Source organism: Lepisosteus platostomus, chromosome 18 (genome assembly GCF_059453375.1).
Source record: "Lepisosteus platostomus isolate fLepPlt1 chromosome 18, fLepPlt1.hap1, whole genome shotgun sequence".
NCBI classification, from domain to species: Eukaryota; Metazoa; Chordata; class Actinopteri; order Semionotiformes; family Lepisosteidae; genus Lepisosteus; species Lepisosteus platostomus.
In genome coordinates this window covers 13599700-13625210 of record NC_142628.1, presented here as the reverse complement: position 1 = coordinate 13625210, position 25511 = coordinate 13599700, and the positions used below count along the sequence as shown (strand labels likewise).

Sequence of the window (25511 nt, the reverse complement as noted above, 5' to 3'; positions counted from 1 at the left end):
GAGATGTGTTTATCTTAACTGCCTCTGGTGCCTGTGAAGCGTCCTCCTCCTCTGTGTTCATGCTGTTTAAAATGAAACTTTGTCTCAGCTCAGCCCAAGACATGCCGTTTACTTCCTGCTTGGTAATCACCCGAGAGGAGTACTCATTTAATACAGCTGTCAAATCCATGACTTAAAGTTTTCAGCTAATCACAGGACAGATGCAGAAGAGGTAGTTCTAAGGTTTTCCCTAGCTGGGCTAGTCTGCCAGTCTCCTCTTCCTTCACCTCACAAGGGGTGTCTTTATCTTCTTCTGTTTGAAAGCAAAATCGTGGAGGCTGAAATCACTGACCAGCAGAGAGCGTGCACATGTCAAACAATGGGGTAGGACATCCAAGGGTCAGAGCTGAATTTTAATGCAAATAGGCTAGGGAGGCTAATAAACATACAACATAAAAGTAAGTATCCTTAATAGCCTGTAGAGCGCATTAATTGGATTACAGTAAAACAGCAGCTTGCAGCCAAGATTAGCAGGGCTCTGAAATCAAGCTTTGAGATTCTGTTTTTCTGTTACTTCCCACAGAAAGGTAAATTATATTCTAATGTGCTGCAGCCCTGTGGTTGTTTTTCAAACGTTCCACTTTATTAATCTCTTCTGGCTCACTGCTGGGACTCGTTTTGTGAAGCTGCTGTATTTTCTGTTGTCTGCAATCATGGCAGAATGATCCCCTGTAAACGGGACAAGACTATTTTGCCTAGTTTCGTCTTTTTTTTGCGGCTGTTCTTCTCCGTCGCTTGTCTCTGCTCTCGCTGCAGTGCTCCATCAGTGTTTAAAGAAAAATGGTTTTGTTTCTTCCCCTGAGACCAAGTGAGAGCTGAACTTGTGGAAAGTCCTGAGTTAAAAGTCCATTTTTGAAGGCTTATTTCACCATCATCTTCACCTGCACCTCTGTATCAAGAACTTCTCATCAAAGATTACAAAACCCCCAGACCACAGATAATGCCTGTTATTTTTATGGGGGGACAACAAACAAGAATTGATTAGAAATTGCAGCAAACGTTACCACAAAGTCTTGTTTTTTGCTTTTGTTTAATTAAATGGCTTTATTAAATTTATTTCTAGATACACACATTAGAAATAATTCATATTATTATTCAATTAAATCATTTGATTTTTTTAAAACAAATCAAGGTTAGGTTCAGCTGTGGTTGTTTTTCATTGTTTGCTTCCTCTCAGCACACTAGAATGCTGGAATACAGCATTCTGCAGTAACCAAGTACTTGGAACAGTAACCAAGGACAACAGAGGTTCACTAGGAATAACAAAACTCAATAATTTAAGGGGAGCTGCAGTCCCAATTTCCCAGACCGGTTATTAAATCTCGGGAACACAATTAATTCATTGATGGTATTGGAAAAAAATGTACAGAATTTTGAACTTTGTGAAAGTACTGTAAGTTGGCATGCTGTTGTAAATTTGCATCCGGGCTCCCACGAATTCTGACGTGAAGCGGCCCTTCCTGCTCACTAGTCACTAATGTAATGGACTGACTCGAGTAATGTGATGTACGAGCGAACAAGTACAGGTGGTGCAGCAGACGTTTCACTGCAGAAATGTTCCAACGTGATCTGCGTGCAGAGTTCACAAGTAGTATTTGTCAGCTCAGCGGTCTCAATGTCGAGAGCCCTATCTCTATTGGATGGAAAGAGATGGATTCACAATCTTGCTTGTTTACAGTGTAATAGAGCTGCTTCATGTCACCGGAAGTTTTGTTGCCTCATTCTGAATTGCAGAGCATGGCGCTGCGCTTACCTGCAAATTTAATTTTGTGATGCAGACTGGAGGTTTGACAGGTTACTTTCTACATTTTACTTTCATTGTGGTTTTAAATGCACTTATGAATGCTGCTTATTTCTAACCCCGAAATATAAAAATAGTGTTGCAGTTCCCCTTTGAGCATATTGAAAGCTTTATGGAGCTTTTTAGTCACCTGCATGGCTGAGGGATGACCTCCTGGCCAGAGGACGAGGAGGCTGGGACCCCCATGCAGAGTGAGGGGTGACCCAGGGGCAGCTGCAGAGGGGAAGGGATGCAGGAGACCTAAAGCGAGGGAGAGAAAAGGATTTCGGATGGTACTGATAATGTTTTAGGTGAGGAAAAGGCATCAGGATGGATAATGAATAACTGACAGCTGAAGCTGATTGAACTTGGCTGTTGTATCCCTCTCGAACGTTTGGTCAGAAACTTCCTTTCATTTAAACACGAGCGCTTGCTGATAGCGAGACAGCGTTGGTGGGGGGGTCGGAGGGGGCACATGGAAGGGGGGAGACCACAGGGCTGTGGTCTCTCTGGAGGCGTTCAGACTGCGGGGAGGCGCAGGGGTCGACAGATGTTCCAGAGCCATCCAGATGTTCCAGCGAGGAGATGAGCTTAAGTGCCTCTCAAAGGGGAGGACTAAATGAGGACGAACGCTGTTGTGATTTTGAGATCTGGGAGAAGAAATATCATCATTTTGAACAAAAGGGCCTGGAGTACAGACAGACTAATGCCAGGAAAGCTGCTGCTCAGTGCAAAGGGTTTTGTCTGAATGCTTAATAATTTGGTGCACTTTTGCCTCTGAAGCACACATTGCAATGAACAGTGACATGCCAGTCCTGATGAAGATAAATGTTTTGATTAGCGGGTTATTTCTCTAGATACTGTATGATGGAGTGCGTGTTCACTCTGGGCTGCCTGCAAACGGGCAGATCTCTTCCAGCGGGAATAAACTTGGTTATCTGATCGTGTTGACTTGAGTTTGGTGCTGTCGTTTTAATGAACACTGCCTGATGAATAGCAAAGACAGCCTGACAAGTGCACATTAATATCACCCGTCCATACAAAGCCTTGCTGAATTCGTTGCACACCATGACATTTCCTATGATCTGCATTTTTGCTGGGGTGGGTTACATTTTCTTGTGTGAGGAAAATGATGGGAAAATTGCTTTTATTTCCATATTAAGGAACTGATTGAGCAGGGATTAGTGCTGATTCAGGAAAGCTTTTTTAAAAAAAAAATTAGCATCCCCATTAGATGGAATTATCATTTTGATTACCTTAATTATTGTTACGTCGTTTAATTGCTACAGTCAATTTCCATGTCCTGATTATCGCTCATTTTCCCTCATTATGAAGTAAAATGTGTTTTTGTGGTGCATTTCCTAACAGACTACATACAGACTCAGGCAGTGAGAAGGTTTGCACTCCTTTTTCAGATCTAGACCCAGCCTTTTCATTTGTGTGATTTTCTTATTTTTTCCAGATCACGTCTGGGTGCACATTTGTAGGTGTAAAATATGTCATATTTTATTTTATAGTGTATAACATTTTATGGAACATGAGAATGCTTTCCTCATTTTCCACAATGATGAATTTCCCTTGCTCCAAATGAATATATACAAATCTACCCGATTCTATACAAAATTCAATAATTCTATATGAATCGATATGAAAAGATAAAGCCCAAGAACATACAAAGGTTTAGCAAGTCAAAGTTTTAACAAGTTAAGGTATAAGGTTCTGTCTGAAGGAAGCATATAGTTCAACATTTGCTGGACGGCTTGTTGGATGCTCCCACCACCCTTTGTGTAAAGAAGTGCTTCTTTTCTCAGTCTCTCAAATGCACTGCTGTTTAACACCCTCTAAATGCTATGCATTCTGCTTTTGCCTTTGCTATCAGGATGGAGTGCAGCCTGAAGACTCTGTGGAGATTTTTTTTTTCCAGACTTCATTTCATGTTTCTCTATTGGAGATGTACCACTTACGCCCGGGCTGTCTTACATTACAGTGCATGTCACCGGCAGGAAAGTCCAATATAATCTCTGTGTCCTATCGATTCCTGGGAGTGAATTATATAACTGAGGGACTTGTTAACAATCTGTCCTTCTACGGGCCAATGTATCAAGTCTTCAGCCAAGAATTTGTTCAATGTGGCAAAAAGAGCACGCCTAATCACATTTATCTTAGTCAAAGAGTAAAACTGCAAGGCAGCAGGCGAACTGTTATTGACTTTTTCCTCCATCTGGGCTACAGCAGCTGATTTTTGAAATCTGTTTAAAGAAGAAAGCTGGAAGGAAATGAAATGGGTCAGATATTCCCAGGCCTGTCTTCATGGGGGCTGTTGCTTTAGAAAGTGCAAACACCACAGAAAGAGAGTAATTTCCCTGGAACGTGCGGTCTCTGAATTTTACAGCTGTTGTCGTAGGCAGTGGTGATATTATCCCATCGTGATTGATTTTGTGTCACGTTTTTAGTTCCAGTCTGTCATTTGTTTTATTCCCTCTTAATCCTGCGCCTCCGAAGAGCCAGAGGTGTGTCGGGGAATGGCCATGCTTGTATCACCATGGAAGACTGAACAGATCCACAGCCATCTCTGGAGTGCTGCATACATCAGGGCGTTATGAGCTACAGCTGCAGAAACTGTGGGAGCACATTGCCTGCGTGCTTGTAGACAAACCAAGGCAGGGTCCTGAGCTGCAGTCCATTCCAATTAAGCCTGACTGACCTCACATGCACTTGGAAGAGAGCAACAGTTCAGTCCCTGGAGTCAGATGGTATCTGTTATCCAACAAGGTCAGGGCATCAAGAGTGGGTTTCTAGCCTGTATTTCATTCGCATAGAGTAAACGGCAGAGTAGCAGTGGTGAATATGTTGCTTTCTCACTCTAGGAAGGCAAGGTGTGTTGGAGTTCTAATACATTTTCTGAATTGAATGGGGTTACAAACGTATTTGAATATTATATTACGGATTTAAGTTGAATCATTCTATGTCTTTTCATGAGGGTGTTTAAAATCACGTTCCAGTCAAAATCCTGCAATCAGCTCTTCTTAAGCACATTCAAACAGTTTTACTGGTTTTTGGTCAACAATATTATTTTTTCTTCAGCATTTTAGAGAAAACGCTCTTTAAAATATAACTTCACCACAACTCATGCAACCTTGCATGTCACAGCAGTGATACAGATATGTCTTGTCATGCTTCAACAATGTCCCCTATTTTCCCTTGTATCAAGGTTAGGAGGTAGCTGGACATATCTGATCCATTTGTTCCCTTCTGAAGGACCGACCCCTCTGGACATTGAATTACTCTGTTTTTCAGAGGAGTTCAGAATGGCTTTTCAATCTTTGCAAACTGAGACCCACAGAGAGCACAGCAGCACCCTTTAACATGATAAGTGTGTCTGGTTCAGTGCAGGAGATGCATGAATTAGTGCATGACGTCAGAAGCATCCTGCTTTGTGAAACGAGAGGCAGCAATTGAAGATGATGTTCTCGACTCGCTGAGCTTCATCTAGTGAGAAAAGCCGACAGCAGACTCTTGAAATGATCCTGCTTTCGTGTACTCGCAGCTGTCCCAGATGGGGAAGTGAGCGGAGCTACAATGTGTTTAGTTTTGCAGCACAGAAACTCTTCTAAGAATAATTTAAAATTTTATTACCAGCTCACCAGAGACAGTTTGAACGCAAGAGAGCAAGATCCTTTCTAAAATCTTTGCACAATCACACGCTGATATACCAAAGTTATATATCAATTAACTCCACCAAACATGATCTTCCTGCTTGATGAATCTACTGTTCAAGCACTAATGAAAAAATGTATTCATTCTTTATTCTTTTCTGATCTGGGTTCATTTTCACCTTGTGGTAGATAACCTGTATAGTTGGACAGTGTCTGTCTGTGTATTGGCTCACTGCTCACTGCTCACTTGTGCTGTAAATCCAAAGCATGGATCCCAGGAGGCTGAGACTTTCCTTGGGCAGGGATATTCATTACAGCTTTCGTTCTTCTGGATCAGATCTGTGAGTCTGTGTGAGTCTGTGTGAGTGTCTGTGTGAGTGTCTGTGTGAGTCTGTGTGAGTGTCTGTGTGCTTCTGTGTGCTTCTGTGTGAGTCTGTGTGAGTCTGTGTGAGTGTCGGTGAGTGTTGTTGAGTGTCTGTGTGAGTCTGTATGAGTGTCGGTGAGTGTCAGTGAGTGTCTGTGTGAGTCTGTATGAGTGTCGGTGAGTGTCTGTGTGCTCCTGTGTGAGTCTGTGTAAGTGAGAAGTGTGAGTCTGTGTGAGTCTGTGTGAGTCAGTGAGTGTCTGTGTGAGTCTGTGATTTTCTGAGTCAGAATTGTGAGTGAAAAGTGTGAGTCTGTGTGAGCGTGTGACAGCGTGTGTGAGCATGTGTGATTCGTGTGCGAGCATGTGTTATTCGTGTGCGAGCTTGTGTGTATGAGTATTTGCTGTGATCACTGTAAAAGTAGTGCTTGTTAAAGCGATCTATACATCTGAAATGAAAGAGTTTGGGATTGACTAGGCTTGCTCAATGAGAATTGTGCAATGCAACCAGATCTGTTTGAAGCCAACAGAGAAGATGGACACAGTGAGATTCAAACACGATTTAGCCCCATTTTCTGCTGTATTTTTTCTTTTGCAATCTTCCCAGTTTTCAATAATTAAACAGGTCTGTGGGGTTCATAGTAGCTGCAACAGACATCACTTTGTGTAAACGTGTCAATCAGTACATCATATCAACAACCCCCCCCTAATCCAGAAAGCTGCTTTCTGCTGATTCAGCATCTCTCAGCTAAACGAAGCAGAACGAACCATTATCTTTCAACACAGGCTGCTTTTCTCAGAGGTGCTAGAATGTTGAAAGGATTCTGCTTGTCATCAGAGACTTGACAGTGGAGAATAATAATACTTGCAGAGAAACATCTTACTGACTCTACTTTCTCCCCAAATCACCAAATCCACTGCCCAAGCTCCCTCTCCCCAGTAAGTACGAAGATTCTGCACTCGCTTCTTTGACAGGAAAGAAGCGGAATTAATTCTCCCTGACAAACGTGAAAGACAAATCCAGTGTTGGTGCAGTGGTTAGCACTGCTTCCTTACAGAGTTCATGTGTGTCTGTGTGGAGTTTGCATGTTCTCCCCATGTTCATGTGGGTTACCTCTGGGCGCTCCGGTTTCCTCCCACAGTCCAAAGACACGCTGGTAGGCATGGGCTATCTGGGAAAAATTGACCCTGGTGTGAGTGTGTGTGTGTGTGCCCTGTGATAGACTGGCGTCCCATCCAGGGTGTACCCTGCCTTGTGCCCACTGCTCGCTGGGATAGGCCCCAGCTCCCCCGCGACCCTGAATTGGCAGAAGCGATTAGAAAGAGTGGATGAACGAACAGCATGTTGCGAAATAGAAGGAGGCCATCAGATCCATTCAGCTCGTCGATCCCAGAATGTCATCCAGCTGCTTCTCGAAGGAAGCCAGGGTATGGCCTTCAACAGCTTGACTTGCTCGTTCTGGACGCCCACAATGCTTTTCAGAAAGAAGTGCCTCTTGTTCTTAGTTTGCCCTTGTGCTCTCTAGTTGGTTTTGCTGGGTTGACTTTTATGTAGTTTTCTGAAATAACCAAATTAGCTCACGAGTTTTATTAAGAATAAGAGAGAAATTGGCATAGAAGATAGCAGCCACTTGCCCGGGAAGGCTTTGCAGTCTTGGACTGTGCTGCTGGTTTAGTGCTCGCCTTCAGCCTGGGCTGATCGTTCTTATAACCTCTTACTGATGCTGCTGAGAAACTTATGGTGTTGACTGGAGAAAGACAAAACCTCAGATTCATTGAAATTTCATTTGTGGGAGGCTTTAAGGTAGTTCTGACAGCAACCCTGAACTATTTTAAGGAGGAAAAAGAGAGCAAGCTCTTCCTAATTTAAAAAAAAAAAAAGCTATGAGCGAAATTTAAGTGGCTGAGTAGCTTATTTACAGCATTGAGTCCTGCATGAACAGGAGCCTCCCGCTCTCAGTGTTACGTATCACTTTCCTGTCGTGTCCGCGGGTCCTGTGTTTCACGGTCAGTTCCTTGCTGATTGCTTCCCGTGTCCGAGTGCCTTGTGAAACGGAAACTTGCTTCCTAGCGCGACTTGTAGCGACTTCTTTCAGCTGGAGCCGAAACGTACGGGAGGCCATGAGGAATTTCTGGGAATTAAAAAAAAAGGGAAAGAAATCATGAGCTGAATTGAATCGATCTCTGCCGATACCTTATTATTCTCGGGAGTTGGTAAAAGTAAAAAAAAATGAGTCTTGGACTCAATAGCTGTCCAAATGTTTGATGCAGGAGGAGTAGGTCAGCCGAGATATAATATATGCACCTTGAAAGCCAACAACACGCCGGATAAAAAAGCCAGTCTCCATCAGAAGCCTTATTCATCACCCTTCCTAAAATATGTAGGTAACAAATGAATGCATGATGTGGACGCAGGCAGGAAACCACTTCTGATGTTGTGCTTAGAACATTCACATGCCCTAGATTTCAAAATAGATGAAGGCATGAGAGTGTTTCATATTCACTGTGCAGCAGTGAAGTTTTCAAAATAAATTGCTAGCTGCCAACTGGATGGGAAGAAAAAAAAACCTGAGCCGCTGGATGATTTGGAGCAGAGACGATCTGTTCTCTGGTACTGTGTTGCAGTCTTGTTTGTAGCAGAGAACGGACAGATGCTCTGAGGACCCAGGAGTGACCTCATGTTTGCCCGTCAGGAGATAATTTGTAACCAGTTGAAAACCCTTACTGTGTTTCTGGCTGTTGCCGATGTTAAATGGCATAACATTAATCAGAAAGCACAAACAACATTTGCACTGCAGGATGGAGATTTTGAATATAAATACTGTTTTTTTGGGGGGGTTTGCTGGGTTATAGGAAGTGAATTGTGTATAAAATAGTTTCCCAAATAAGCCCTTACCGAAAACAAAATGTTGTTGTGAAGATGCTCTGTCCCTTAAGTGCAGAACTGTGACTTATCTTTTTCAAAGTGATGCCAACTGACTGTCCCCTATTTTGCACAGTCTGCGCAGTTAGCTCACCCTCTGGCACTTTTGTGATGAGTGTCAGTCACAGGCTTAGTCTAAGCAGACACCTCTTCAAGAGTGAGTTTTGATCGACGGGCACAGGACAGGCCCCGGTAGGTGAGAGCTGACTGCAGAGCGCAACTCTGACAGACCACTGGCTCTGCGGATTGTTTCGATCATCCTCTGGGATGGGGGTCTGCATCAGGGGTCAACCAAATCGTTCTGTTATTTCACCTGACGTGGCTGGTAGTACCTGCCGGGAACTTGCACGTCTGGGAAGTAAGAAGACAGCCGTGCTTGTGCAGAGAGTGCTGGCTGAGCAGGCTTCCGGTGGAGTTTCCTGGCTGGCTCACTTGGCTTTGGAGGTCCTGCCTGCTGGGCTTGTCTTGTTGGTGACTTTTTCTCTCGGGTTCTTGTTGTGCCAGCAGGTGTGATTCAGCGCTGCACCCCGGTGAAGTACCACTACTCTTCTTCCACTCTGCCGCGGAACCTCCCCATCAACATCACCAAGACGATCAGGCAGGACGAGTGGCACGCGCTGCGTAAGTAAATCGCCGTTGCCACGGTTGCGTGCCCTTCCTGTTAGCCGCGGGGAACTCCGTACACGAGCCCACTGGGACTGTGCTGATTCCTCTGTTTCCATCTCTCTCATGGGAATCAGGGGCCTGCTGGGCGGCACTATTGACAGTCATGGGTGGATGGGCCACAGGACGACGGAAGCAATCTGTATCTTTGCCCCCTGTGCTGGAAGCCAATTTATATAACCTCACGCACTTGAAGTGAATTTATCTAGCCTCAGGCACTTGGAAAAGCCAATAAGAAGAAAAATCACACCCACTTGCCCAGGTAGTTGCAGTCAGAGCAGAGTTTTCAGTTAATAGTCAGGAGCACAATTTGTAAAGGTCCCAAAGACCAGGCCTAGGCTGTGGCATGACCTGATCCAGCAGTACTGGGTGTATAGCAGAGCACTGCTGATGGTGAGCACACAGCCTGGCAGGCAGTGACTTCTGTGACCTGTGTGCTCTGACCCCTCCATGTTGATAAAACCGCTTGGGAGAAAGCCCAGTCAAGTGGCGTTTTCTTGCTTCACATTTTATTTTATAGGCGTGAAAAAGCAAAATGCTGGGTGATTCTGTGTAAATACAAAATTCCCTTTTGGTTTGGTCTAACTGAGATGTTTCATTGTGAGCAGCAATTTGTCACCCATGGCTAAACGCGTTCCTGTACAGCCTCTCGCCTGTATGAGCTCCCAATCAAGATAAGTCCTGAATGCCGAAGAGAGCTTTATTCAAAGTGTTTCACTCTTCACAGTTTCTGGGATGGTGAACTTTGCACTCCCTTCTTAGCTTACAAGTAGTTAACAGCTCGTCAGGGCCAGCATAAGGGTGGGTGTTCATCATTTTCTTAGGCTGCAATAATGTTTGCTTTGTGAGATCTCACGTTAAGCTGAGCAGGGGTGACGCGCAGGCCGTGTTCAGTAAAATGGGGGATTGTGTGGATGATAAGGAAATCAGAGGAGGTGGACAGGTGGACTTGCACATCCTGGTGGTGATGGTGAGAGCCAGTTAGAACTCCCTTTTAAATGGGAGCTTCAGCATTCAGTACTAGAATAGGCCTGGGTTATGCTGACTCCAAAGATATGTTTCCATTCTAAACCACCAGAAAGCTCAGCTGGAATGAAAACGACATTGGGAGTTAGTGAAGTTGATGCAGTTCATTCTGAATGTCATGCTGAATTAGGTCTTGGGATGCTCTCTCCTGCCACCTTGTGAGTGCTGTTATTAATGTCAATGGGCATGGGATTTTTAATCTGGGACTCCAGATGTCCGTCATGCCATGTGTGTGTGAAATCTAGGAGCTTCAGTAGCTTTCTGCACTCGTCGTCCTTTTTGAAGGTGGCCTCTCTTGATTGTGCTCCAGGAGGGGATGTCTCAATGGCTCATCAGACCCCATTCACAAACCTTTGTTTATGGCAAGAGAAGCCGAAAAAAAAGGCCACCGCAGCTGACTTTTCAGACGAGCGCTTCTCGCCAGCTCGCTGTCTTAGTGCTCCGCTGAAGAGCTCCTGCACCTGCACCGTGAATGAGCACCAAGGCTGTGTGATTAAGCCCATTTAAAGTGTGCCGCCTAAGCTGCACAATGCAAAAAAATGCATCAGATCCGAAAATGGTAAAATGTCCGATCTAGTATGAGTGCTTTTATCCAGGCATAAAAATAAATAATGACTATGGGGGAAAGTGCCAATGGAGGAGAACTGAATGCTAAGCACAAGCAAGTTTTCCCTTCCGTTTAGGGCTTTTAGAAGCAGTCTGGACCTGAGACTCATGCTGTGGTGCATGTGCAGCTGGTGTCAGCAGATGGCAGCGTCCTTTGGCTGTTAATGGCTCTCTCTTGCAGAACGGGGAAGCTCCTCTTCCCCCAGTGCTGGAGAAAGCAGCCAGAGAGAGTCTGCGTGTGGCCAGTCTTGGCTCTGACCTTGCTGTCTTGCTGCCAGTATGTCCAGTGCAAAGTTTCCTCTGCTCAGGATGAGGGGGAGAATAAAGGCATATAGTACTTCCAGTGCTCTGTCACACATCACTCGAACCCGCTGATATATCAGGGATCCCTTGGAACCAGTTTTAAGGAGATGGCAGCCAGAAGCAAAATCACAGCAGCAGCGCAAACCCCATTAGAGAGAATTGCAATGAAAATGTGAGGTTTGTTTCACTGAAGGAGAAAACATCTGAAATTTCCAAATTTCCAAAGAAACACAAAAAAAAGACTTGAAAATTATTTCAGATCGAGGTTCATAAATGTGACAAAGGATTTTGCACAAGCAAACAATGCAGAGATTTTTTTTTTCATGTGTAACAGTACAGTGCATACGAGTACGTTCTAAGTATATGCGTCCAACAGCACAACAAACTCAGGACAGCTTCATCAGCGTCAACCCCAGCTGCCCGACAATCCCGAGAACTGATAGAAATCTGAAGAACACACTCCAAACACCATCTGCACTCTTTCTGACCTTCTTTTTATTGAGGTAATTGGAACTGAAGACGAGAATATATTTGTAGGCTCCACAAATTCTATATGAAGTAAGCAGATGCACACTCCAATTTGCATTTTAATGGGTTTTCTTTTCACAGATACATTTTCGAATCTCGTTGCATTCGGAATGGATAGGAGATCATGCTGAAATTCAAAGGAGGAGGATGACACAGGAGGAGGATGGAGGAGAGGTGCTCTCAAACTCTGCCTCTCCCTCTGTCCCTCTCTCTCTTTCTGTAAAGCAAAAGAGATCTCCGCCAACCCCTTCTTAAGGCATTTCTTCTACAGAAGCAGCGGTCAAAAAAAAAATCCAAACACAAAAGCCCATACAAAAGGACCCTGCATAGCTATCCGAGTGCTTTCGAAGACAATCAGGGACAGCGATAACGCAGGACTTGCAGAGAGGCATTCATTCACTTTATCCTGCAGTGTTTTTTTTTAAAGACTTTGTTCCGTATCGCTCATCTGGAGCAGCGTGAAGCAGTAGAACATGCTTGAATAAATATTAGTGCCAGACAGGGCTGAGCCCCACCAGAGCAGCAGCTTTTCAGAGGCACAAGCATGAAGGAGGAGGCGATGGGAAGAATGAACCACAGTAGGAAGATTGTATGTGCACTCCAAGATCCTATCTTTAAAAACATTCCTGGCCAGATGATTAGAGGCTGTTGTTTCTCCTTACTGATATTCTGAGTTCTAATTGCCCACAGGGCAGCTATCAGTGTTGTGTGAGGACTTCAGCGCAGAAGAAGATGAGTATAAAACCCTGGATTTTGGCAGAACACGCTGCTCATCTTTTTAAATGTGCTTTGACTTTGGGAGCCTTTGTTTTCTGATTTAATTAATCTGTCTAGCAGGGGGAAATGAGACTGAATAGTGGGGAAACAAAGCCTTATTCAAACACCCCAAACAAAGTCTTTCCCATTTTTCACTTCTGCATCAAGCGGACAGTTTGGGATTTTTTTTTCCTTCGAAATGTGCCGAATGCGGCACATTTCCGTCTTCACTCGGGGCGGTTTCTCCGAGGGGGCGGGGTGGGTTAAAAGGTTTTGCCGACAGCTGTAATGGATTTCCTTTTTTTTTCTGCTGAATCCATCAGTTAGTCATTTCTTTCCGATAGATTATGCAGCCTAAGCGAACACATAAAAAAAAACTAAACCAAACGACTGAACGCAGAGGAGGAGGGGGGGGGGTCTCTTGTCGTCATGCTCAAGTGTTTGCTCCAGGGGCCTGAGAAAACTGCTAAGGCATTCCAGAGCCCAGGCATGAGCCAGAGACCCCAAAATCCGCTGCCTGCTGCAAAATCTCCCGCGTGCGTGCCTGACAACTGTGGGGTGGCCTGGGGAGGACCTGGGCTGATCTCTGCTGCTGTGCAGGTGCCCTGACCTCTCTTCACACAGGCAGAACCCCCTCCGTCTGCCACACTGCGCTGGGAGTCAGAAAACCACTGACCGAGCCAGTCCAGCCATCCGCTGGGGGCTCTTCCCCCCCCCAGCCCTGCCAACACCGCCTTCCGAATGTTGCACCAAGGGAGACATGTTGTTTTCTCTTTCAGTGCTGCTATTTCACATCTCCCCTTTCCTCATTCTCTCTCTCTCTCGTCCTTCCTTTCCGCAGACCTGCGCAGAATGACAGCTGGGTTTATAGGGATGGCAGTATCCATTATCCTCTTCGGATGGATTATTGGAGTCCTCGGCTGCTGCAAGCAACATGATTTAATGCAGTATGTAGCTGGGCTGCTGTTCCTCATGGGAGGTAGGGGCCAGAGCGATTTCCTTGGTACTCGCTTTGTTATGAAAGCTCCCCGTCATGTGTGACTGTAAATGTGTCCATGGATGTGCCTTTATTCTGTTTATCCGATTTTTGTTTGTTTGTTTGTTTGTTTTTTAAAAAGGGGACAAACGACCGTATTTTATTGTTGCTGTTGTTAGAAATTGCCTTTTTCCTCTTGCGTGGGTATTGTTACAACCGGCCTTGGAAGAGTTGTCAAGGACTGTATCACGGGACCTGCAGGTCAGAACAGTCCCCAGCAGTTTCTCCTTCTCACAACACTCCTTTACTGTACACAGACACCCCTCTTGACCAACCGCCCTGTGCAGTCTAATGGAGTCAAAGTCCTACCAAAACAGCATGTCAATTCAAATTAAATCAATAAAACCCTGGAGCTGCTATTGGTTTTCCCACCAGTGAGATTCTAGATTTAAATACTCCTCAACCCTACTTGAGCCAGCAGCCATATCTCCCTACAGCTCTCTAACTGGCTACCCACTGAAGCTCAGCAGGGTTGAGCCTGGTCAGTACCTGGATGGGAGACCTCCTGGAAGTGGTGTTAGTGGGACCAGTGGGGGGTGCCCACCCTGCGGTCTGTGTGGGTCCTAATGCCCCAGTATAGCGGCGGGGACACTATACTGTAGTGGGCACCATCTTTCGGAGGAGACGTTAAACCGAGATCCTGACTATCAGTGGTCATTAAAGATCCCCGGGCATTTCTCGATAACAGTAGGGCGTTATCCCGCTGTCTGGGACAAATTTCCCTCCTCTGCCTGTACCGTGGCCTCCAAATTGTCCCCATTTATGATTGGCTCACACTTGCTCTGCGATGGACTGGTGTCCCATCCAGGGTGTACCCTGCCTTGTGCTCATTGCTTCCCGTGACATTGTATGGTATAAAGCGGTTTGGTAAATGACATGACATGACAAACCTATGCGGAATGCTACAGCATATAACAAGCGTTACAGAATTATCAAGCAATGACATGATATGGTTGTGTGAAGAGTTTTAATTATCCATCCATCCATTTTCTAAGAGCTTCTTAGCCTGAGTCTATCCAGGCAAACAAAGGGTGCAGGGCAGGATACACTCTGGACGGGACACCAGTCCATCGCAGGCATTGTTTTTTTTGTCGTTCTTGTCTTTTCTAAAAGTTCCAGTCCACACCTTCACTCAGATTTCTGGCGGCGCGAGGTTTCTCAGTTTTCAAGCTCAGAGCGTCAAGCGTGGCTGTCGCTAGGCGACGCTCTTAGCTGGGCCTGGGCTCCATTGGACAGGCCTCGCCTCTATTCTCATTCCAGCAGGCCTCAATCCCTCTGAAGGATTAAAGCCCTGAGATAATTAATTCTTCCTCATCCATACATAACTAATGTAAAATGTGATAATACCACAGCTGAGATTTGTCTTTATCTTGAAGTCACAGGATTATTCATCTCCCAGTCTTTGCGTGCCGAGTAAAACACTCCAGTAATGTAGTGCGTTGGCTTCAGAATGACATAATGAAGCATGAGACTTCAAAATACTAATTTCATTAGGATTCTGTTCGCAAAGGAGGTGCACTGGCTGCTCTATACAAAAGCCACTATCAGCCCAATGACACAGCCGGAAGGCCAAATTCAATTACTGCCAAAGCTTAAGCTGCAGAAAACACAAACAATGGGAGTATTAATTAGCACAAAATGAAATGAGCCTTGAAGAAAGTGTTAAATGTGTGAGTCTGTTTTTTTTTGTGTGGGGGGGGGGGGTCTCATCCCTGCTGTTCTGCTTTCACAAGATGAGCATTGCTCCTGTGTGCTTTGCCACTACTTTAAGTACTGATTACGGCCCCCAGAGACGGTCCTTGTTAATCACCGCTTTCACAGCTCCCTGTCTGTTGCTTTGCAGGGCTCCTCCTCTCTTGGGGGACTCACGATTCCTCCTTTTCCCTCCTGCCTCCTGTCTCCTTGAGAGCAATTAGGTCACATCAAGGTCAACGACGGGAGTTTCTCCGGCGCCTGACGCGCGGGCACGAATCCGTTTCGTTTGTAGGCTGCTCCGCAGCAATTCGTTCCGGTTTGGGTTTGTTTTTGCGTGAGTTTAGCGGGGTTTCGCTGCTTTGCGAGGCGAAGCGTTGTTTTTTTTTGCGGCAGAGCGAGTCTGCGCCGCAAAAAAACCGTGCGAGGCCGTACAAGGGAGCGTGGTCGGGAGACGCAATCGTGTGGTCGGGAGACGCAAGCGGAGATCGTTAAACCTCCTCTGGCGCTTCTCAGTCCGATGTTTCAGCTCACTTCAGGAGCGGCTCAGATAGAGGGACCTGTAGTGACGCGATCTGATTTCTGACCTGCCTCTCGATCTGCTTATGTCCTGTCTGTCAAGCAACCCAATATACCCCCCTCACCCCCCACACCCTATTATTAATATTACATGAAAGCCCTGTTAAAATAGAGAAGCAATCATCTGCAATGAGTACTGTAAAGCTGGAAGGAGAAATGGTTCCTCTGTACTTGGACTGGAGCCCAGAACTTTGGGATATCATAGCTGTCAGCTGAATCTGCTGAGCCAGAGCTTGGTCTATTAACTGCAGCTTTTAATTAAACAAATAGACATGCGGATGCATTTTTTCCTTGGGTGTCCTGTGGCACAGTCCAGCAAAGCTTTATGAAGGGCATGCCAGCTTCGTTCGCAGGAACGAGGAACTCAAAATCTGCATTATTAGGAGAATTGCGCTCTCGGAGAGTTTGATGTACAAATTTGGGGATTAGGGTCTAAATGGGGGTTCTTAGCCTTGAGGAGTGTGCAATACAGGCTTCCCTTCTGGGTGCGGAGAGAGATAGAGAGGACGGTGTAATCTGAGGTCAAGCCCTCCACCCCTGTCATCACTTTGCATTCTCTCTGGCTTGTGATGCAAGTGCAAGTGATGAAAAATTGATTGCTCCTTTCAGAAGAAACAAAATCAAACCTCCACAGAGACTTGCTTTCCAGTTCCTCTAAATAAAATGAAAGAAAGGGGGGGAAAAACAGAGGCAGGGTAAGACAGTCTGATAAGTTAATGCAACCAGTTGACCCCTAAGTGTCTCTATAGGATTGTGTCCTTGTGAACATTTCTCTTGGAGCTGTCCAACCGTGGCGTGTACAGTATCAGCTAAACAGTGACTTATGCTCCACTAAACCGACTGCCAAGTACAACAAATGCCACATGCCTTTTGTCCTTCATAAGAGTCGGGCATACAGTCCTGTTTACCGGTTCTGGATCAACATAGTTGATAGGTGTGTATGCAAGCATTATGCACATATTTATTTGTGTGTGTATGTGTGCGTAGGTGCACAAGCATATGTCTTTAAGTACGAATGTAGGTGTCTGTCTGTGAGGCATCACTATTTTCTAATATTCTATTTCAAATTGAAATTTCAATGGTTTCATGTATAAGCAGATTTATTGAGATGTGAGAGATCACAGTATTCAGCTGGTATGGAAAATAAGTTCATTGGGGCTGCTTGGGAGTGTGGAAGGGTCTTTGCAGTTTTTCAAGAAAGATGTACATAACATGTCTGTTTACATCTAAAGCAATGCTTGTGCCTTATGGTAAAAAAAAAGCCCATAGACATTTCAGATTTAAAAAATGAGCCACTTTGAAGACACTAGTTTCAGAATGAAATGTCATTTCACAAGCTGTATTTTTAAATTGATGGGAAAATGGAAATGGTCATTTTATTTTGCAGCCAGGAACAAATTGCGTGGCTGCTAAAGTATGGGCATCTCATCATGTGATCACTCAGCAGTTACCAGCAATAACAGGGCCCATGTTACTGACCACTGAGAAAATGCACATGCAGGAGGGGCGAAGAATTTCTTCTCAGGGGGAAAGGGGTTGCAGGGATATTTTCTGAGCGTGTTCATTTTCTAGTTGTCAGAAGAGGTCATTTGGGCAGGCTCAGAAAGGGAGAGAGGGAGAAATGAAAGAAAAACAAACCCCCGTGTCAGCAGATCACGATATTCAAGCAGAGATTTCTGAATTTTCTGTAAATATGGGTGTATAAAAATAGGCAATAGGCTTTTCTGCAGAAGCCCAACATTTAGGTTAGTGTTAATTGAATTAATACCTTGCCACTCTTTAAATACCAGGTCAGATGTCATTTTAAAGCTGTAGCTATTAATTAAGCTATTAACTCACACACCCATTTGCTCATCCTCTTCCTAACCCACCAGGGCAAAGCTCTTATACCGAGCGTCAGTTCAGGAATCTCAGCTGATCCCCTGAGCACTCGGCACTCTGTTGTGTGTGTGTGTGTGTGTGTGTGTGTGTGTGTGTGTGTGTGTGTGTGTGTGTGTGTGTGTGTGTGTGTGTGTGTGTGTGTGTGTGTGTGTGTGTGTGTGCGCCCAGTCAGACACCATGGGAGTGTGAGGTCACTGTGGATAGGTCTTCTAGGAGGGGAGACTGGCAGGAAGACAGCATGTACAGTATGAGCTTTTCAGCTCTTTCAGGTTCCCTGTCTGTTACGCCAGTGAAAATCTGACAGTATCTCAGACCCGGATGTATTTCTGCCTCATACACACACTCTCTTGCTTGTGTGGGACGTACTCTGGACTCCCATTTGATTCCTTGCGGTTCTTCTCTGCACTCGAATTAAGCTCCACGCGGGAGTGACACATTTATTCACTCATAATTGAGCTCCACAATTTTTCCACGCTTTTAGATTTGAAAGAAGATGCCATTATCTTTAGAAACTAGAGGTTATTTCCACTGTGGGGGCACCAGGGCCCTGTGTGCTTGTCAGGTATTTGAGATCTGTTCACGTTTTGTCCCTATTTTGTTAGTAACACATGTCCGTGCACACATGCACGCGCGCACACACACAAACAAACACACAGGAGTGATTTAGACCTCTGCGTGGCTGTGTTTTAATTGTGTCAGCGCTCCTTAACTCACTGAGGCTAGATAATTAGATTTCTTTTTAGATAAAGAATTCATCCAGGCCATTTCGCCTAGGTAAACACGCTGTGCTCACAATCAGTGCGTGACGCCCAGGTGTCTCTGTGGAGGAAAGCCCACAGAGCGCTGTTGAACATGACGACTCCACCTGGGGCCCCGGAGGCTTCTGACCCGGGAAACGGAACAGACTCTTCCGATATTAGTGCCCATCCCGAGCAGACCTCATGCCCACCTGGGGCCGACCCCTGGATGAGAGAGCAAGGAAACGGTTTTGGGTGAAAGTGATACCTCCTTTCAGACAAAGCCGTGTGCAATTAGGCTTTTATTTAGTAACAAAATGGTTTGAATAATAATAATAATAATAATAATAATAATAATAATAATAATTCATTTAGCCGTTGCTTGCATTCAAGGCAGGGTGACGTACATTCACGACAACGATACAAATGTAAGAACAATGAAAATGAAAAATGACAAAGACCCGGCAATGTGCAGGTTAAATCAATTGCAGCTGATAAGACTAAAATGCATATCTGTGGAAAAATCTTTCGACCATACACATCGGGATTTCAGAGTCGAGACAGCGGCTCTCCCCGTGCGCTTTCCTGATGAAACAGTTTCACGAAGTGCGCAGTTTTCTCCACTCGTTGGAATTTACGTGCTGAAGGGCCCCGGATACGGGTCCCGCAGGGTGTAGCTGCTGCCTCTATCAGAAAGGAATCAATGCTGCGTTTTACAAAGGTAAGATGCGTTTTACACCCACGCCATAGGAATATGAGAGAACGCCAAACCGGGCGTTTATCAGCATGCGGGATTAGGCTGTTAGTTAGGGGTTTTTTTGGCATTAAAATGTTGCGCTAAAGTCAAGACCGCAACTGGCTCACCGTTGCTCCCTACACAACGTGAGATCGCCACAAGGCACCGCCACCATTGTAATTCTGCCCATAAAGAAGGAAAATAAATTAACAGCGACGCCAGCTGTAGTAGCTGCTATACTGATTATTATTTAATAAGCGAAGGATTATAGGATTATATTATCTTCAGTAATAAATAATGGAGGGGAGGTTGTGCCTTTATGTACGAAGCAACAACAAGCAAGGGGCACGTTGTGGCCTCGCAACTGGTAGGTTATTCAATTAGAAACCGTGATTTCGCTGAACCTTAGACCTTTAATATTCTCGGCACTTTGGACTGCGCTGACAAGATCGTGTTTACTGTACCCACCTCAGGGAGAAATTACATCTCGGAGGTCGCTTATCTAGTTAGGGCGGCCTGATCTCGTTAGTTCGGATGGGTTTTATTTGAACTGATTGCGTTGCATTTCCGGGCGGACGCAACCTTTGGTTTTGAAGAGGAGGGTGGGGGGTAGCTTTTCAGTTTTATTTCAGGACTCCTAGAACTATCATTAAATATCATTACAAATGCTGAACTTTCGGTCGCGGTATTTCGATCGACTTTGATAACTTAATTTATTTAGGATGGCTTCTTTCTTCTGTGAATGTAGCTGTAGCCCTGTACTACACCAGACACGGAATTGAATGAGCCAACAACTCTATAAAATGCTTGTATGTGTTTTATGTATTTTATTCCGGAAAACTGATGTTTTCTTACCCATTTCAGTGACTTCTAAGATCTAAGATCAACGATGTTGGCCCATGTGTATGTGTTGATTCTTTTCATTAAGTAAAATACATTTCATTTATAACAGGACAAGAATGTCCTGTTATAAAGTAGAGCTCAAAGAATTAGCAGGAAAGCAGACTCGCATTTAACAATTCAGTTCCAGGCTACTTTATGTATGCTTTATATATAGCATATTCTCCACACAGCTGGTGGCAGTGACGTTAGAACGTGTGCCTGCAATCCAGTATTAATTTCAGAGGGTTTCCTTGAGGTACTGTTTATTTTTAGCCTTTAACAAAACGTGTGTGTTTGCAAATCTGTCTGTAATTCTGCGTTGAAGATTGGTGATATTCCTGCTACCGCAGTGTGCGTTTTTGTGTGGAGGAAGGCGATTAGACTTCAGTGGTTTCAGAGGGTGGCTCTCCCCGCTAGTCTGAATAATACTTGAATCTGCTTGCCGCTTTCATTTCTTTTCATTACTGCGGTCTTGCCTGCGTTTCTTCTTTTGGACAGTCTCTATGCAAAAAAAAAACCTTCCATCAGACAGCTGTCAGGTTGCAGCTAGCACCTCCGCTGCATGAAAAACCGAGGAGAGTGAAGCACGCTGCTAGGGGCTGTCCATCAGCTCTCTGACCGGTTACTAGACTCTAAGGACGACGAATTTTCATTTTCGTGGCGCAGGACCGAGATAATATGTTGAACCTTTGACTTACACGTAATGGTGGTTTTTGATCAGACTTTGGAGGAACATTCCGCGCCCTTGTTAGCTGTTGGCTTTTTTAAAATAATCTGTAGGTTTATTAGGGCAATCATTTTTGGAGCTAGCATGTGCTCTGGAAATGGGAAGGTGACGTTGGCGGCCTGTCGAAAAGCGAGCAAAGCGTTTAGCAACACTGTCAAAGGCATGAGCCCTTAAAAATAATTTCTCAAGTGCACGTCAGGAGTCAGGGGGCTTTAGTCGTCGTTTGGAGCTATGCAGTGGTACATTAGAACATTTCAGATAACATTTCCTTCAGCAGAAGCAACAAGAGTAAGAGTTTTAAGTCCTCTAATTTGGTCGATTTAAAATTAATTCGGGTTTTCTTAAAGAGGACGTTGCTTGAGAATTGTTTGATGTATGTGGAGGTCTATAATTACTTGCGAAAGTTCAACCCTTGTTTAAAAATAAATAATAACAGTATTTAAATAAATAATGACAGTAATTTGACACGGGGGGAAGCAAACGAAAGTGTAATTGATTTCTGTGATATTTCAAATTGCATGCTGATGTTTTCGATTTCTTTATGGACCGCCTTAAAGACTCTCTTCAAGTTGGCGTGTGTACGCAGCGGCCTCCAGTGGCAACTAGGCGTAAGTCTCCAAAATCAAGAATTAACCCGAGACCGCGGTGGCCCTTCTAAACCGTGTTTCCTGCCCCTTTCTAACCGCGTCCTCGACGCGAGAGTCGTGGGGGAGCTGGGGGCCTGTCGATGCAGGAAACGGACGCAGGGTGCGGTACACCCTGGACGGGACAACAGTCCATCACAGAGCACACCCAGCCAGCAGCTGTAGCACCCTGCCATTCCCAACTTACAACCCACTGGAGCTCAGCAGGTGGGAGTCTGGCCAGTACCTGGTTGGGAGACCTCCTGGTGAAAAACTAGGGTTGCTGCTGGAAGAGGTGTTAGTGGGACCAGTAGGGGGTGCTCACCCTGTGGTCTGTGTGGATCCTAATGTCCCAGTATAGTGATCCCAGGGTGTTTCTTGAAAAGAGTAGGGGTGTTACATGGGTGTCCTGGCTAAATGTCCCCCTGGCCCTTACCAGTCATGGCCTCCTAATAATCCCCCTCTCTGAACTGGCTTCATCACTCTGCTCTCCTCCCCACTGAGAGCTGATGCGTGTGAGAGGACTGTTGCACTGTGGCTGCCGTCGCATCATCCAGGTGGGGGCTGCAAGTGGTGGAGGGGAGTCCCCATTCCCTGTAAAGTGTTTTGAGTAGAATGTGCAGAAAAGCGCTCTATAAGTGTAAGGAATTATTATTACACACAAACTCCAGGGCCAGTTTCCCCAGAAGGCATGTTACCTACCAGCAGGTCTTGGGACTGTGTGAGGAAACCCCTGCAAAGAGAGTGAGAACATAAAGACCCCACACAGACAGCACGCAGGGCCATGCCACCCTGATGTTGTGCAGCGGAATTCAGAGAGCGTGCCAAAACCACCCTCTTAATTGTGCACCTAATTATTAACCACTTCAACATTCCTGTTATTTACTGGGGTTACGCTAGCATTGTTTATGTCTTTACTGTTTTTAAAAATAGAGGTGCAGGCGTGCAGTATGGCCAAGCGGGACCTGATTCTGCGGGGCGTGAACATCTTCAATGTGAAAAGGCAGTAGAAAGAATAGGGGGTGCAGAGCAATCCGACAACTTGCAATTACACAAAGGTTTTATAGGCAGCTTGTCCAATATGGGCTGTAGGTAACTTGTATACCTGTATAACTTGTTTCTAAAAGCCGTGTTTTCTCTTTTCCCCTCTGCGTGCGCTTCAGGGACCTGCTGCATCATCTCTCTGTGCACCTGCGTGGCCGGGATCAACTTCGAGCTGTCCCGTTACCCGCGGCACATGTACGGACTCCCCGAGGACATCAGCCACGGCTACGGCTGGTCCATGTTCTGCGCCTGGGGCGGCCTGGGCCTCACCCTGCTGGCCGGGTTCCTGTGCACGCTGGCCCCTTCCCTGAGCGGGCCCCGCACCGCGGTGCAGAAACGCAGGCAGGAGAACGGCGCCGTGTGACCCGGGCCGCCCCGCCCCGCCGCGCCGCGCCCCGCCTGCCGCTCTCCCAACACAACCCGGCGAGGACGTTCGGAACGAGCGGCCCGGGCAGTTCGGAGAAAGCCCAACCGGACCTGGCACTGGCGCACAGAAGGACCCGGAGAGGGGCTGGTGGTGTATGGGTGGGGGTGGGAGATAACACCCACCCTCCTCTCCCCGAGTTCACCTCGGGCCGCTGCAGGGCACGGACCAGACAGAGACCATTGCTCCAAGATGGCCGGCCCCAGGTGCCCGCTACCTTTTCTGTTTTTGTTTGTTGTTTTTTTTTTTAAAAAAAAGAAATTTCTTTTGAAATGGTGCTCTCTACTAGGAACTTTTAAAGATTTAAAAGGAAAAAAAAAACAAAACAACGAAACTCAGTATTTCGAGAACAAAACGTGAAAAAGGACAAATAAACCTGCGGAAGCTCATTCTGTCCGATTGTTCTCTTTAGATGGGTAAACAGTACTGTGTTTGTTATTGGTTTCCTAAATGCAGAAGAAGGAAAAAAAACTAAAAATAATTATGCTGGCATAAACTGTCAATTGTTTAAAAAATGCACACTGGACTTTTAACAACATGACTACAGTGAGAACTGTACGAGATTTTTTTTATACTACTTCTACACCTCTTCCGCATTGTGCTTCACGACTGGCGAAAGGTGAAGAGCACCTTCTCTAGAAAGCTCTTCTTGGCTCTGCAGGTTGTTGTTTTTTTTAAAACTGGAAATGTGCTTTCAGCTTTCAAGCAGCAATTGTGTACTGACAAAATGTGTCTAAAGGCAATTGTACAGTGGTAGACACAGGCTCGGTTTTTAATTGTTGTTTACAGGACGTTTTGACGAGTTGAAACTTACGCCAGGTCAGGATTTTTACCCCTAAGGGTGATTAGAGCCAATATTACTAAACAGTGACATTAGGAGTGATCTCATTGGATAGCCAAGGTAACAGGAGGCAAATGGAACTCAAAGCAAGCCCACGTGTTGCCAGTCTCTTGCTCACCCTCCTCTTTGATGACAGATGAGAATAAGCACACCGTTACACAATTCAGTGTTGTGCCTCAAAACATTACGGAAAATGTCCCAAGAATGAGAGACTGAGGGAACACAAAAAAAACTAACCATTTCAACAGATTGTCATTAACTTTTCTTTTTTAAATGTTGCAAAGGGTAAGCACCACTGGGTGTGGTAAACTGATTTAGACTTTTTTTTTGGGGGGAGAGGCATATTTAGTTTTTAGTCTAACTGGAAACAATTTATATCCACCATACTACAATGGAGAAACTTGGGGCTCAGTGTTAATAAAATGCATTGATTGCCAGGCAGATTGCTACTTCAGCCTTGGAATGCGTGAGATTAGAAAGTATTCGCCTGCCTCTAATGAGGGGGGCTATTATAGAATAAAACAGATTTATGCCGTAACAGTCTAGGTGAGTTTACATTTTCCAAATCCCTACATTATATCCCAAACGTCATTGCATTCAGAAAGGCTAACAGTAAAAAAAAATCTTAAAACAACAAATTAAATTATTGCCAATAATGTAAGAATGGGTATTCAGTGTACACTGGTTAGTACAGTAGCAAACTATTCAGCTTGCATTTAAAAAATAAAACAAGCATCATTAAAGTACTGAAAGCAAGTTACTGGTGAAGAGTAAGGCAGCATTGTCATGGGTGATTATCCCTCTCTTCAGTTAATTCATTTTGTCATAGTGCAAGTATATTTTAAAGTAATTACTCCATTGAATTCCCACAGTTCAGAATACTAAAATAAAAATCTCATTCGAGCTGCCAACCTAAGCGTCACCTCCTATTCATGTTCAAGGTGGCAAAAAGCCTCTTAAAGTTTCAATTCCCAATGCTCAGAAATGGAACAGAACAATTTTCAGTGTAGGAGTGTCACTAAGTATTGTGTTCAGAATGCATGAAAGTTGAGACATAAGAAATAAAAGTATAACTTCAGTTAATTCCTAGTTCTTTGGAGAAATGCAAGAGGAAGTATTGCTTCTGAGTGCTTTTACAAGTTTAATTGCTTGTAAGAAAAGGCAGAAAGTTCAAGCCAGATACAAGCTGAAAGCACAATTTTATATCTGAATTCAAGAGGATTTACACACGATTTTGGCCACAGGAGTCAATTTACTTTCAATAAGGTTGATCCCAGTTCTAGACCTGAGTATTTTGTACAGAACTGTGTAAGTGTTTTGCATTTGTATGGTGTATAATGCATTATTTGTACAAATACCAACACATTTCTGGCATATACCAATACATTTCTTCAATCTGACACCAATGTAACTTTCCAGATTTTTTTTTTTATTTTTAACATCTAAGGAGGATAATGGCACTGCCAAGCATGAAAACATTTGTTTTTTAACGTCTAAAGACTTGTGTCAATTTTTAAATTTATTTTATTTAAAGAAAAATGTAATTACAGTTATATTAAACTCGTCACGTATCACTGTATTTTGTTTAAGCCTCCACAAACATCACCAGACCCACTGAAGGGGCTGGAGCCAGTTCCATCATTACTTTACAGCCGTAGTGCTTTGCAT

General features: G+C 44.8%; 1 protein-coding gene across 2 annotated transcripts in view; it reads left to right on the top strand.

Annotated features, from left to right (window-relative positions):
• Positions 1-25407, top strand: part of tmem276b (transmembrane protein 276b) — a 31484-nt gene extending 6077 nt beyond the window's left edge. Inside the window, exons 2-4 of one of the 2 annotated variants that reach the window (XM_088611733.1) lie at positions 9264-9380; positions 13483-13620; positions 22698-25407. In XM_088611733.1, the coding sequence (XP_088467859.1) occupies positions 9264-9380; positions 13483-13620; positions 22698-22942 (500 nt within the window). In that variant the 3' untranslated portion in view covers positions 22943-25407. The remainder of the gene's footprint in view (positions 1-9263; positions 9381-13482; positions 13621-22697) is intronic. The other variant, XM_088611734.1, reaches the window with a different exon arrangement.
• Positions 25408-25511: the final 104 nt, after the last annotated feature.